The sequence below is a fragment of the Chiloscyllium plagiosum genome, chromosome 21, assembly GCF_004010195.1.
Source record: "Chiloscyllium plagiosum isolate BGI_BamShark_2017 chromosome 21, ASM401019v2, whole genome shotgun sequence".
In the NCBI taxonomy this organism is placed as follows: domain Eukaryota; kingdom Metazoa; phylum Chordata; class Chondrichthyes; order Orectolobiformes; family Hemiscylliidae; genus Chiloscyllium; species Chiloscyllium plagiosum.
In genome coordinates this window covers 20,152,904-20,167,153 of record NC_057730.1, presented here as the reverse complement: position 1 = coordinate 20,167,153, position 14,250 = coordinate 20,152,904, and the positions used below count along the sequence as shown (strand labels likewise).

The window sequence follows — 14,250 nt, the reverse complement described above, 5'->3', positions numbered from 1 at the left end:
TCTCTGGTGGTGGGGTCTTTTTGGAGGTGGCGGAAATGTTGGCGGATGATTTGGTTTATGTGAAGGTTAGTAGGGTGGAAGGTGAGCACCAGGGCATTCTGTCCTTGTTACGGTTGGAGGGGTGGGGTCTGAGGATGGAGGTGCGAGATGTGGACGAGATGCATTGGAGGGCATTTTTAACTACATAGGAAGGGAAATTGCGGTCTCTAAAGGAGGAGGCCATCTGGTGTGTTCTATGGTGGAACTGGTCCTCCTAGGAGCAGATACTGCAGAGGCTGAGGAATTGGGAATACGGTATGGCATTTTTGCAAGAGGTAGGGTGGGAAGAGGTGTAATCCAGGTAGCTGTGGGAGTCAGTGGGTTTGTAAAAACTGTCAGTGTCAAGTCAGTTGTCATTAATGGAGATGGAAAGGTCCTTGTGTCCAGTTCTGGTCACCCAGTTATAGGAAGGATATTATTCAGCTGGAGAGGGTTCAGAAGAGATTTCCCAGGATGTTGCTAGGTGTGGAATGTTTGAGTTACAAAGGAAACTGGACAAGTGGGAATTTTTGCACTGGAATGTAGATGGTTGAGTGATGACCTTATAGAAGTGTATAAGATCATGAGGGGTGTAGATGGGGTTAATGGTAGGTGTTTTTTTCCCCCTGGGGATGGGGGATTTTAAGACTAGGTGCACATTTTTAAGGTGAGGGGAGAGAGATTTTAAAAAGGCGGGCAAATCTTTTACATAGAGGGTGGTGTGAGTGTGGAATGAACATCCTATGGAAATGATAGATGTGAGCTCCGTTTAAAAGGCACTAAGGTAAGTACATAGGAAACGTTTGGAGGGATACGGCCCAGGAGCAGGAATATGTGGCTCGTTTAGTTTGGGATTATGTTCGGTATGGACTGGTTAGACCGAAGGGTCTGTTTCCATGCTGTATGATTCTGACATTGTATGTGATGACCTGTGATGCCATATACTGCATTACTAAATAACTCACAGTCAGACCTAATCCCTTGTGCTACATACATATAATAGCTTGCCTGTCCCTCTTTCTAGAGCCATTGTTAACACAGAAAAATGTAAGGAAGTACCACAAATTTATTAATCTCCGAAATAAAAATGAAAAATGCTGAAAACACTTAGGAGGTCAGGTAGAATTTGTAGGGCATAACGGTTAATATTTCAAGTTGACCTTTCTGATGCCCCCTGTCCTGAGTACCTCCACGTTTTCGGTTTTGTCTCTGGTTTCCAGCACCTACTATATGCTTTTGTAAAAGTCACTGATATTGAATAAATTTGAGGAGGAGATAGATCTTTTAAACAGTAATCAGCTTTTCATCAGAAGTGCAAAATGATGGTTTTGGGTATAGTATATTATAGATTTTGCAATTTGGAATGTGGATGCATACAAACTGTGGCTCACTGGATAGCACTGCCACTTGATCAGGTTGTAGATTCAAGTTCTGCTGTAAGCACTTGAATGTGAAATTCACACTGTCACCTGCAATTCCAGTATTGAAGGAGTGTTGCACTGTTAGAGGTGCTGTTCTCTTTGATAAGCTGTTAAATGTAGGTGCTATCTGTGCTCTTGGGTAGAATTACAAGATCCTATGGCACTGTCTTGAAGTGCAGGGGATATCTCTGTAGTGTCCTGGATGACATTTATCCCGCAAATAAAATTGTGAAAACTGGTGATTTTTCTTTATCACATTGTTTGTATGTAAAATAGTTGGCACACGGCCCGCATTGTAACAGTGACACTTTAGCAATGTTTAATTGGTTGCAAAGAGTTCTGAGGGTGTGAAATTCACTCTTTGAATGCAAATTTTTCTTAACTAAAGCTGTGTGCCCTTAACTCTGAAATCCAAGCTTTTGTGTTTGTGTTGTTTAGTAACAGGACTAGTTTCAAGAAGCTGCTACTCCTCCCTCTTGAGTATATTGCTGTTGACTGAAGGATCTCCATGGGAAGAATATTATGCTGAGTCCCCAGACTGCTGCATGATGTGAGCAAGTTTAAATCTGATAATTTTTGAACTTCAGTCTCTATATCAGAAGAAATTATAGGTTGCAAATAATGTAGTGAGATAAAAGGATGACAAGTTGAGGGTTTGGTGAAGCAGACTGTTTCCAGGGATTAAGAACATGGGATCATTAATGTAAGAGATTTTGTACAGAGGACAAGAGAAACCTCTTTGGACAGGGGCTTGAGGTTGTGGGAGACCATTTAGAATTAGTGATTGAGGTGGAAGCTGTCAGATTTCCAGGTTAGATTTGATAGGATTAGAATTAAGCATTTGGTCGAGAAAAAGGGAGAGGCAAGCTATTTCATGTCTGTAATGTAAGGGATTAGGTCTGACTGTGATATTTAGTAAGGCAGTGTATGGCATCAGATACAATGTCAAAGGATCTTGCTGTCCCTTTCAACATCATAGCAAGATGAAATCACAGTAAGAGATTTATTAAATAAAGTTCATGTTTTTCCACCACAGCAGACTGTAGATAATCTCAAACAGCAGGACACCAAGGATATTACTGTGGGTAGAACTATTTGCTGTGTGGAGAATAGATAATATATAGACTGGAGGGGTCAAATGACCAGTTTCTGTTTTGTGACTTCTTCCTTGGTAAAGGCAAGCTGTGTTAATTCATAGGCTGACTCTCTAGTTTATAGGTTTAGAAGTTATAAAATGAATCACAAGCTACACTTGTTAAATGAAAAGATTTGCATGCAGGAATTTCTCCCAAAATAGTAAATAAAAGGACTGTTGATGACAGCTCTTATACTGTGGGATTTGTTAGGTTCCCTTCTTGAGATTCTTACACGCTTGATGCAACTGCAATATGCCAGCTACTGTGAACAGTCACGATTTATTTCAGCAAGTACAAGCTTTTGGAGGATCACTGAACACTGTTCGCGATGCTTGCGGAGCGTGTCAAATGAGGCTGTCTGAGCAAGGGAACCATCCTCCCTTTATACAGGGTTTTTCATCAGTCAGTCATGCACGCAAGCCATGATCCCCGCCACTCCTCCATAATGCCATCTAAAAACAATGTGAAGTGATTAGATTATTTCCAGAGATACTGTGTGACTCGGTTATTCCTTAAAGCAGCGTGTGACTAGGCTATTCCTTAAGGTAGGGTGTGACTAGGTTATTGCCTTAAACTGCAGCATTTGCAGAGTATGATTAGATTGTTACATCTTGCCTGCAGGACAGAAAATCATACCACCCCGGGCATTCAATTTCTTACATGTCAGCAGAACAAATTAACTCTTTATCATCTCATTCCCTCCTTTTGTCATTCCATGATAACCAACTAAATGGGGCTCAAAAAGGCACTACCAGCTTATTCATAAGAATCTGACAGCTAGTAATTAAACATGTTATTGACACACAACATACAATGATTATAACAACAAGAATCACTAGTTCATGCGGTAGGTAGGATCCCCAGGATCCTCCCACGTGGGATAAAGAAGTGTTCACCAGTAAAGTTCTTAAATCCACAGTCTTTAGTGACCACTCCACCCCCTCCAAGTTGAGTGGAAATGAGCCAGTTACCCAAAATCTGCTTCAGTAAAGTCCAACCTGAAAACAAAATCCAGTCTGGCAGGGGTTAGTTCTGTTGTGTACAGTGGAAAGGGAGCCCAGGCCCCTGGAGATGCAGGGATCAGTGCTGCTCCCGTAGAAAGGTCGGAGGGGTCCCGTGCAATGAAGTGTGCTCCCAAGGCATGGTGCATATTTGTGGGGTTAAGTGCAGCCATCACTTTGCTTTTGGCCATCTTTGTGCTCGCGTTTGCAAATTCCAACCGGAGAGTCTGAGGATTTTCGGGATCAAATCAAATGCTCTTTAATGGATTCTTTGCTGCTTCTGCTCCCGCTCTGTTGTCAAATGTAACAAAGCCAACTGGCTGTTTTAATGTTAGCTTGATCAGTGAAGCTTCATATCACTTAAATGGTCAAAAGAGAAGGTAAAGCTCACATGGTTTAATATCCATAGGAAGGCCACTGACAAAAACCATACTGACATCCTCTTCACCGTTGTTAGCTTCATCACTTTTCATGCTCATGACAGGGGAGCTGACTGAATCTGTTGTGATCCCCTACTCTGGGCAGGTGGTGCTGTTGCAGGGAGAGCAGGAGGGGTCGTCAGAGTGGGTGCGATACATTCCAGTTGTCTATCAGAAGCGCTGAGAAGTGTTCCCAGGAATGTGACTTGACATTGAGTGCGCAATGGGTAACATTTCCAGGGGGCTGGGTAAGTGGAGTGGGACCTGGATCAGGTTGGGGAGGGGGCGGGCAGTGGTTGAAGGCGTGCTTTACCTGTGAATGGAGAAACTTCAGAAACGACGTTAACTGCTGAAAGTATCTTTGCATTTCCTGTCTCTTTCCCTCCTTGCCAAGGTGGGTATCAGTATGAAGATAGTCAACAAGCATTGGTAACAAAGCATCAGGTATACACACTTGGCGAACTGGAGTGCTCCAGAGGCCTTTTGACGCAAAGTGCGAACACCCATGCATCTCCCATGATTGTTTTTCTGGGTCAGGGGTGTCCCATTGTAAACGCTGCCCAGTGTTTATGCCCTTTGTTTTCGAGGCAGGTTCATAGAGGACACAGTAGAATTGCGAGCTGTTGCCACATCTTTGACAGCTCGATTAACTCTGGCATTGCCATTGCTGATATCTATATTGTCCATTACATGGGCGGCACATCTGATTATGGCCAATTGCTTTGAGGAGATTTCAGACGTATAGTGAGTTCTGAATAGGTGTCACTGAGGAGGTCAGAAATCCGCGTTGTGACATAGCTGGTCATCGGTGTCATTATTTTGAAACATTTCAGGCAGACCAGACATGTCAGGAGCTTATTCCGCCTTGGGACCCTGCAACCACACGGGATAAATGTGGATTTCAACAGCTGCCTCATTTCTCTCCCCCCCATTACTCCAGTCTCAAGTCTCCAATTTGGCACTGCCCTCCAGATCCATCTATCACTCTCCCTTCTGACCTATCACCTTCTCCCTCACCTTCATCCACCTATTGCTTTCCTAGCTACCTCCCACCAACCCCAGACCCCCCCTTCCATTTATTTCTCAACCTCGACCCACAAGCCTCATTTCAGATGAAGGTCTTCTGTCTGATTCTCCTCCTGCTCAGATGCTGCCTGACCATCTGTGTTTTTCCAGCACAACACTCTCATGATTCAGTCTCCACACCGACTTTAGGATCCTGACCCTTACGTGAGGGATTTCCCCTCTTAACAACCAGTCTAAGGCAGGGTGATTGAGAGAGAGAGAGACAGTAGTTATCCTGTGCTGTGTTCCGGGGTCTTAGATCCCGCTTTTAGAGGACTCTAACCTCTGAATTCCAGGGCGACTCTAACCTCCCTTTCCAGTAACTTATAGATCTGAGGACTCTAATGTCTGAATTCCAGGGGTACTTGAACCTCCCAGGGACGAACTTGTTGGCATACAAGTGCGTAAGTTATCTCCGAGATTCCGTCACTACAGAGTCGTAGGGAACGAGGGGTCAACTGAGTGATAGGTTTAGTGAGAGAGATCAAGATAAATCTTAACTAGTGGGCCCATCCGTCTCATATTACCATCCGCCTGGAAACTCCATATATGTCGGAATCCCACTCTTGTCGCTAAATGTGAGGTTCCCTTCTGGAGATTCTTGCACGCTTTATGCAACTGCAATACGCCAGCTTCCGTGAACAGCCACGATTTATTTCAGCAAGTACAGGTTTTTGGAGGAGCACTGAACACTCTTCGCGATGCTTGCAGAGCGTGTCAAGTGAGGCTGTCTGAACAAGGGAACCATCCTCCCTTTATACAGGGTTTTACATCAGTCAGTCATGCACGCAAGTCACAACCCCCTGCCACTCCTTCATAGTCACATGCCACCAAAAACAATGCGAAGTGATTTGATTATTTCCAGAAACACTGTGTGACTAGGCTATTCCTTAAAGTAGGGTGTGACTAGGTTATTGCCTTAAACAGCAGCAGTTACGGAGTATGATTAGATTGTCTCATCCTGCCTGCAGGACAGAAAATCACATCCCCTGGGACATCCAATTTCTTACATGTCAGCAGAACAAATTAACCCTTTATCATCTCGTATTCTCTCCAGCGATCTGAGCAGATGGACAGGAATGTAGTTTAATGTCTGGAATGGCAATTCTCCCTTCATGTGTCTGCCCTTGGTTTTGTGACCCAACCCTCACATGAATCTTAATCCATGGCCCAACCCAGTTGAGAGTGCTACTGATTGCACCAAGGGGTGTTTGGAGAGAGATATAGACACAAACATCTTTTCCATTGAATCACAGAATCCCTGCAGTGCACATGGAAGCCATTCAGCCAATCAGGTCTGTACTGACCCTTCGAACAGCATCCCAGCCATTCCAGCCCTGCATTTCCCATGGCTAATTCACCTAGCCTGCACATCCCTGGACACTATAAGACAATTTAGCATGACCAATCCATCTAACTTGCACATCTTTGGACTGTGGGAGAAAACTGGAGCTTCTGGGGGAAACCTACACAGACACAGAGAGAATGTGTAAACTCGACATAGACAGTCATCCAAGGCTGGAATTGAAGCCAGGTCTGTGGTGCTGTGAGGCAGCAGTGCTAACCACTAAGCCACCATTTTATGATTTTAGATTCTAAACTATATGAAACGGGAGGCCGCCAGAGCATCGTTAAAACCTTTGCAATGACAGTGGTTTTATGAACCTTTCAGGAGACTCTATAATGGAAATAGACTTGATTGTGCGTGATTTTGGGAGCTGGCCTGGATAATGGGAGTAGAGAAAGGAGAATTGGGCAACTCACTAATGCACTTCAAACATTTTAGGTTGTGAAGCCTGGGAGTGGAAGCTCATCTCTCCTCGTCATTTCAGCATGGCAAGTGAAGATGATGATCCAGTTATACAAGAGGTGAGTGACTGCTCAGATGGGAGAGTGACTGTAAGCAGATGTTAGTTACACATCAGAAATTCAAGCATTCATCGCCACATTAGTCAGGATTTTTGTTGTCTTCTGTTTGGCTTCTCCTTTTGAGTAAACTATAAGTTTACATTTTGTGCTTTATCCTTCCTTCTATTTATTCTTGTACACTCTTAGTTACATATTTATAGATTTTGAGGTGTTCACTTCATTGAACAAAGGTGTGCTGTTCTCCGCTACTGAGCTGTACTGTCTTCCAATTTGAGGGTTCCATTCACTAATATCAGGTTGTGTTGCTGTACCTTGTTACAATGGGAGTGGGGCACTGATAACCTGGTACCTTTCCAATTCATCTTATCTTTGATTTTGATGTCCTTTATCCCAAAGACCCACTGACACCTTATCATGGGTAATTAAGAATGCCAATAAACGCTAGCTGAGCAAATAAAGCCCACATCCCTGAATAAATAAAAAAAAAGGCAGTATCAATAAATCTACCTTTGGTTTAAATCCCTCAAAGTACTGTTAATATACAGAAGTTTGCTTCTGGTTTGAATGGAGTTCTCATCTGAAAATGGAGATGAAAAGTTGCAGCTTAGTACTATATATAAAGAATCGCATCTTCATAGGGCTTTGTGACCTGAATAATTATGATCCCTGCTGATGGTAATGCTGGCTAAATCAAATCCCAGGAACCTTGCTTGAGAGACGATAAGTTTTAGCAATTTATTTACTGTGGCACGGTGGCTCAGTGATTAGCACTGCTGCCTCAGGGTCCCAGGTTTGATTCCAACCTTGGGCGGCTGTCTATGTGGAGTTTGCACATTCTCCCAGTGCTCCGGTTTCCTGCCACATTCCAAAGATGTGCAGGTAAGGTGAATTGGCCGTGCTCAATTGTCCATAGCGTTAGGTGCATTAGTAAGAGGGGGGTGGGTTACTCTTCAGAGGGTCGGTGTGGACTTGTTGGGCCGAAGGGCCTGTTTCCACACTGTCGGGAATCTAATCTAATCTGCTGTGTTGCTCAGTCAGTGAACATGTTCACAAGAGACTGCTAATGTACTTTTTCTAAACAAAAAGCAAAGTTTATTATACACAAAAGGGGAAAAGAAACTAATTATATGGCACTATGCAAGAACTAGAGACAGTCGAATTACAAATACCAGAAATATAGATTTAATCCCCTTTATCCTTAACAAGCTTAAAGATACTCAGACTGAAACAGTGAAAAGTCACCCTGTTTCCATTTTCAAGTTCCTTGTTTAATTGGTATGGCTGTAACTGTTTTCTGTTTGGCAAATTTCAGCACTGGCTCAATGCAATTTTCCTCAGATGGTGAAGGCTAACATGAGCTTTAAATTGATTTAGGACAGATATTAGGGGTAGTGTCTTTGCTCAGAGTGTAAGAGGAGTGTGGAACAGCCTGCCTGTAAAAGTAGTAAACTCACCGACGTTAAGGGCATTTAAAGGGGCATTGGACATACATGTGGATAATAATGGAATGGTGTAGGTTAGGTGGGCATCAGATTAATTTCACAGGTCGGCGCAACATCAAGGGCCAAAGGCCCTGTACTGTGCTGTAACATTGTATGTTCTGTTCTTCATGTTAACATGGATACTTTTGGGTTTGTGTGGGACACGTACATGGAGAGCTGAGAGTAAAGCGTGTTTGTGAGAGATATTTTGACAACCTATTGATTATCCCTGACAACAAATCTGCCTTTTTGCCTCAGATTGATGTACACCTGGCCAAGAGTCTAGCGGAGAAACTGTACCTGTTCCAGGTGCGTCACACTGACTCTCTTTGTGCTTCACCTCTTGTTTTAATTTCAACTCTGGCGTTCTATAATTGAGCTGTTGGTTTATTTTTTTCTGTCTCTCATTCCTAGTATCCCGTGCGTCCAGCCATGATGAAATATGATGATGTTACTCATTTATCAGCAAGAATAAAACCTAAACAACAAAAAGTAAGTTTCCTCTGAGACTCTGTCACTGCTCTGTCCTGTCATTCAATGAAGTAAACTCACTGGGGAAAGAACTAATTTTTATTTTAGTTTTGTGTTTAACCCTGTACCACCAGAATTGGGTATTTAGAATGGTACAGCACAGGAGGAAGTCATTCAGCCTTTACTGTCTCTGTCATTCCCTGATTTCAGGGCTACACGACAGGAGCTTGAGGGCAATGGATAATCTTAAATACATCAGGGAGTTAGAGGAGCAGGAGGGAAAACAGGTAGATAAAAAGACATGCTAAGGTATGGCAGGAGAGACATGTGCCAATCAGTACCCCATGGGGAGGTGAGGGTGGGAAATGGCTGGCTCCCTCTCTTTGATAGTAAGGGTACAAAGCAACTAACCCTCTGGGGGTGAAGGTACAGAGCAGTTGACTCATGAGCGGTGAGAATGGGTAGCAACCAGTTCTCCCTTGTAGGGGTGGAGTTGCAGAGTCATTCTCTCCATCCCCTTGTGCGAGGGTAGGGAGTGATCGTTTCCCTGCAGGGGTGATTGTGTACTGAACCTGCCAGATTTTAACAACAATCTAACCATCTTCATTGATGCTTTTAATCTTACCACGTTACTACTGACTTCCCAGATTTTTAAAAACTGAATTCACGATCATAAATTGTCATAGTAACTCTATATACAGCTCCAAGTTTAAATTGGAAAACTATATAAACTGTATACCCAATATATTAAATTGAAAAGCAGAGATGTTACATTAACCTGTGTAGAACCTTGCTTGGAGCACACTTGCAGTACTGTCAACAGTGCCTTCCTCCAATTTGCAGAGAAGAAACCAAACTCTAAAAGTTAACAACAATCTAACTAAAATGAACCTAGTAAAGGAGATGGGGTGACCTGATAAAGGTATTGAAAATTATGAAGGGATTTGATTTGATAGATATACAGAACTGTTTGCATTTGTGGGAGAGCTCGGATTTCATTAGTATGAGGCTTACCAATACTGAATTTAGGGAAACCCTCTAACACAATGATTGGAATGAAAGGGTGATTTGGAGAGGAGTGGGAGGAAGCTAATCTAAAATGTAAATATTGATATAGACCACTTGGGCTGACTGGCGTGTTTCTGGCTGTACATTCTGTGCTATATCTGAAGATACATGTAACCCTTCCTAGATATCACTTCCAGCTTAGGCTGTGATCTTACTCATTCTCACTTGCTTTTGTGCACAGGTTGAGCTGGAAATGGCGATTGATACAGTGAGTCCCAACTACTGTCGGAGCAAAGGGGAACAGATTGCTCTCAATGTTGATGGGACCTGTACTGATGACTCTGGAAGTACCTATGCAACGTAAGTAACATTAGGGTAGGGGTATTTTGCCTGTAGGAAAAGTTAACTCTGCCACAGCTGCGTTACTATATTGGACCACGTAGGAAACCTTAGTGTTCTCTTTCCCTAAGTTTGCAATCTGACCCCTATTGTTAGTTTGGCTCTACCAGGGTGCATTAATCTCTGCAGCTTTCTCACCTTCCCACCTCCAGGAAACTCATGGACAAACAGATCTTCTCATCCATTCAATCTGCTGTCAACACCTCCCGTTATGCTGCTGCAGTCTACAGGAAAGGTGAGAGAAATGAAGCCATTTTGCTGGACATTAGATGCAAATGGATTATGGAAAGGGATGTGTTTATTACAAGGGTCTGGGGAGAAAATTGTGCTGATTCAAGGTTCACTTACTGTTCTGAAGGGTGTTATATTCGAGGTCTAATGTGAGAGAGAGATCTGTGTCTGTGTGTCAGTTCTTTTTTGATTCTTCAGGTCCAAAAGTGACTAAGTTGAGGTGAATTCAGGTTGCTCATCACTTGCCACAGGTTATTTTTAACAAATTCATTTTCTGCCATCGCACACTAGGCCCATCTCTTAGAGCCAGATCTTTTGGTTTTTAGCTTGAAACATGCTGGTCAGCACCTCTTGGAAGTCCCAACACAATGACTGAGCAACAATTAGGCAGCAAGTTTAAACTTCCGCTGGGTATTTTATTCATTCTCTTTGATCACCAACTTCCACGCTGCTCTCGCTGACCCCCCCCCCAATCTAAATAGCTCTTGCTAATCCTCCTCACCCTCCCCCCAAACAAATTCACTCCCGGAGACCTCTCTCTATCTCCAGATAATCTGCGATATTGGTTGTGGGATAAATATCTTCCACAACACAAAGAAAGAGCCACCTTAGAAAGCATACATGGTTCAGTCTGCAACATTCCTGGTTTACGACAGTGACTACACTTCAAAAAGTACACCATTCTTAATAAAGTACTTTGAAATGTCCCATGGTCATGAAAGATGCAAGACAAATGCAATTTTTTTCTTTAACATCTGCAGGGAGTACAATGAGAATTTCAAGTGGTGTAAGCATGTGATTAAAGCAAACAGCCTTTTCAATAGGACGTGCAGTAAAAAGCAATGCTGGCACATACACACTATGTACACGCAGGCATCAATTCCACACTGTTACATCAGACTGAAACATCATTCTGCAGTCAGTTACTAAGGATGCACAGCGTTCTTTTAAGGAGTTTATTTTCCCGACAATCAACCAATTTGTGGGAACTGTTTATTTAGCTTTTCTTTTCTCCTAACATTGTGTGATAGGAGAGCTACATGTCACTCCATTACATGGAATGCTACAGCTGAGACCGAGCTTCTCCTATTTGGATAAAGCAGATGCAAAACACAGAGAGAGAGAAGCTGCAAATGAAGGTAGGAAGTTTGTGCTTCATTGAAGCAACCTTTCGAAGAGCTAAAAAGGGAGCTCGGCAACGGATTGGAGGATAGAATATTCCGACCATTAGCCAGTGTAAATGTCAAATACAGAGCTTCTGTGTGAAGTTTCCTAAGCTCTCTGAATGCAAGGCTTTTGGTTTCCTACCTAGTAAGAATATTCAAAGCCTTTTCAAACTTCAAGAATGGTACTGACACTAAGGTTAATAGATACCAGAAACGACTGAATAGGCTGGGATCTTTTTCCCCTAGAAGAGAGAAGACTGAGAGGGGATTTGTTTGAGGTCATGAAAGGCTTCAATAGGGTAGACTTGGAGAAAATGTTAAACTTGTTGGGGGGAAGCCAAGAGTGCACAATATGAAATATGTGGTAATAAATCTAATAGGCAAATCAAGAAAAACATCTTCAGTAAGAAATAGTTGAGATAAGTAGTATAGATACATTTAATGGGATATTAGGTAAACACAGAAAAAAAGGAACCATATAATAACAACAACATAATACAGAGGGACCTCGATTATCCGAATTTTGGATTATCCGGCAAGATCGCACGGTCTCGATGCTTGGCTAAGCTATGTTTTCCGGCATTTGATCATCCAGAATTCAAATAACCGAATGAAATACTCCCCGCCTGTGTCCTTCAGATAATTGAGGTTCCTCTGTATAATAATAGTGAGGTGTGGAGAGTTGCACTGAAGGTCTGCTTCTTTGCTGCAAATCTATTTGATACCCTCAAATAAACTCTCTTCATTGAGCGAATAGTGTGTTAGACTGAGGAGGAGCAGTGATCAGAAACTGATGGCAATGTTCTGCCAATTTCAAGTACTTCAGTAACGTGCAGTATTCTTATTCTCCTGCAGCTGGTGACTCTTCTCAGGATGAGGCTGAAGATGATGTTAAGCAGATCACTGTAAGTGGAACTCGATTCATTGCCACTGTCCATGGGATCCCTGATTTATGAGCATTTGACTTATAAACACTCACAGGAACACTTTTCCTTGGAATTCTGCCCATCTTTATCACCAGTTGCCTGCTGATGCAAAGATTGTTTCTCTCTATGCCTTATCTAAACCTCTTATCCTTTGGTTAGTGAGACTTTTTAAAGCAATGTCATTTTGAGTTCTAGAAAATAAGCCAAATGTAGCCCCACCCTGTTCAGTAAATGCTCTGTATCCATGAAATTCGCCGATCTGCGACAAAACCTAAGTCACAATAAAGTTCACCATCTGTGGACAAACTCATGTATCTGCAATTTTTAACAAGCTTCGCTGTCGAGAATTTTATCTTTCACTGGGTTCTCCGAGATGGAGCTCCTGTGGTTCTGAAGGAATGATTGTAGTTGGTGCTGGAGCACGTTGCTTAGTTCTGAGAACATGAAAGATGTTATGTAAATGCAGGTTTGTTTGCAGAACAGAAGATTTCATGTTGGACTGAGTGTGAACGGACCAGTTAAGGACTTTTGATTTAAGGGATTCCACTCTTAGCAAGTATCCTTGCTAGCATATTTGTATTTTTGTGTATTTGGTGAAAATGGGTTTCAGCTGAATTTTATTTTTGAAGACAAACAGCCTTCTGACATGCACTGTTTATGCTTGCACAGGAGCTCCATCTCAGAGAACCCAGTGAAAGATAAAATTCTCGACAGCAAAGCTTGTTAAAAATTGCAGATACATGGCCAAAGACTTCACTGGGAAGGATGCCTGCAAGTGTCAGTACTGTATAGTATGGAGTCAGAGTCATAGTGTTGTACAGCATGAAACAACCCCTTTGGTTCACCTCATTCATGCCAACTAGATATCCAAAATTAATCTAGTCCCATGTGCCAGCATTTGTCCCATATCCTTCTAAACCTTTCCTATTCATGTACCCTTCCAACTGTCTTTTAAATATTGTAATTGTACAAACCTCCACCACTTCCTCTGATAACTCATTCCATACATGCACACCCTCTGTGTGAAAACGTTGCTCCTTGGGTCCCTTTTAAATCTTTCCCCTCTCAGTTAAAAGTTTGCCCTCTTGTTTTGGACTCCCCTATGCTGGGAAAAAGACTTATGATTCACCCTTATGATTTTATAAACCTGAGGGTGACCCCTCGGCCTCCGACGTTCCAGGGAAAATAGGCCCAGCTGATGCAGCCTCTCCCTATAGCTCAAGTTCTCCAACCCTGGCAGCATCCTTGTAAATCTTTTCTGCACTCTTTCAAGATTAACAACATCTTTCCTATAGTAGGGAGACCAGAATTGAGCGCAGTATTCAAAAAGTGGCCACAACATGACCTCCTAACTCCTGTACTCAATTCAGTGACCAATAAATGCACAGGCAAAGCCAAATATCTGAGAGATCACTTGAGCTTTTGCATTAAATAAGAAAGCTTAAGGCAATAGAATATACTTCTTAAAACTCATTCAGGAGACAATGGCTTGCTGGGCAAGCATTTGGTCGCACCCACCCCCCCCCCCACCCCCACCAAATCCCTAACTACCCTTGAGAACATAATGTAAGATGTATCGGTTAGACAATCAGCCCCTTAGGGCCCCCCCCCCCCCCCCCCCCCCCCCTCCCCAAAGCCC

At 42.8% G+C, this 14,250-nt stretch overlaps 1 protein-coding gene across 2 annotated transcripts in view; it reads left to right on the top strand.

The window, feature by feature from the left end:
- polr3e (polymerase (RNA) III (DNA directed) polypeptide E) overlaps window positions 1-14,250 on the top strand; it is a 68,563-nt gene that overhangs the window by 15,298 nt on the left and 39,015 nt on the right. For both annotated transcript variants that reach the window (XM_043711413.1, XM_043711412.1), the window contains 7 exons: window positions 6,847-6,929; window positions 8,669-8,719; window positions 8,825-8,902; window positions 10,131-10,249; window positions 10,441-10,523; window positions 11,551-11,658; window positions 12,541-12,590. In XM_043711413.1, the coding sequence (XP_043567348.1) occupies window positions 6,894-6,929; window positions 8,669-8,719; window positions 8,825-8,902; window positions 10,131-10,249; window positions 10,441-10,523; window positions 11,551-11,658; window positions 12,541-12,590 (525 nt within the window). In that variant the 5' untranslated portion in view covers window positions 6,847-6,893. The remainder of the gene's footprint in view (window positions 1-6,846; window positions 6,930-8,668; window positions 8,720-8,824; window positions 8,903-10,130; window positions 10,250-10,440; window positions 10,524-11,550; window positions 11,659-12,540; window positions 12,591-14,250) is intronic.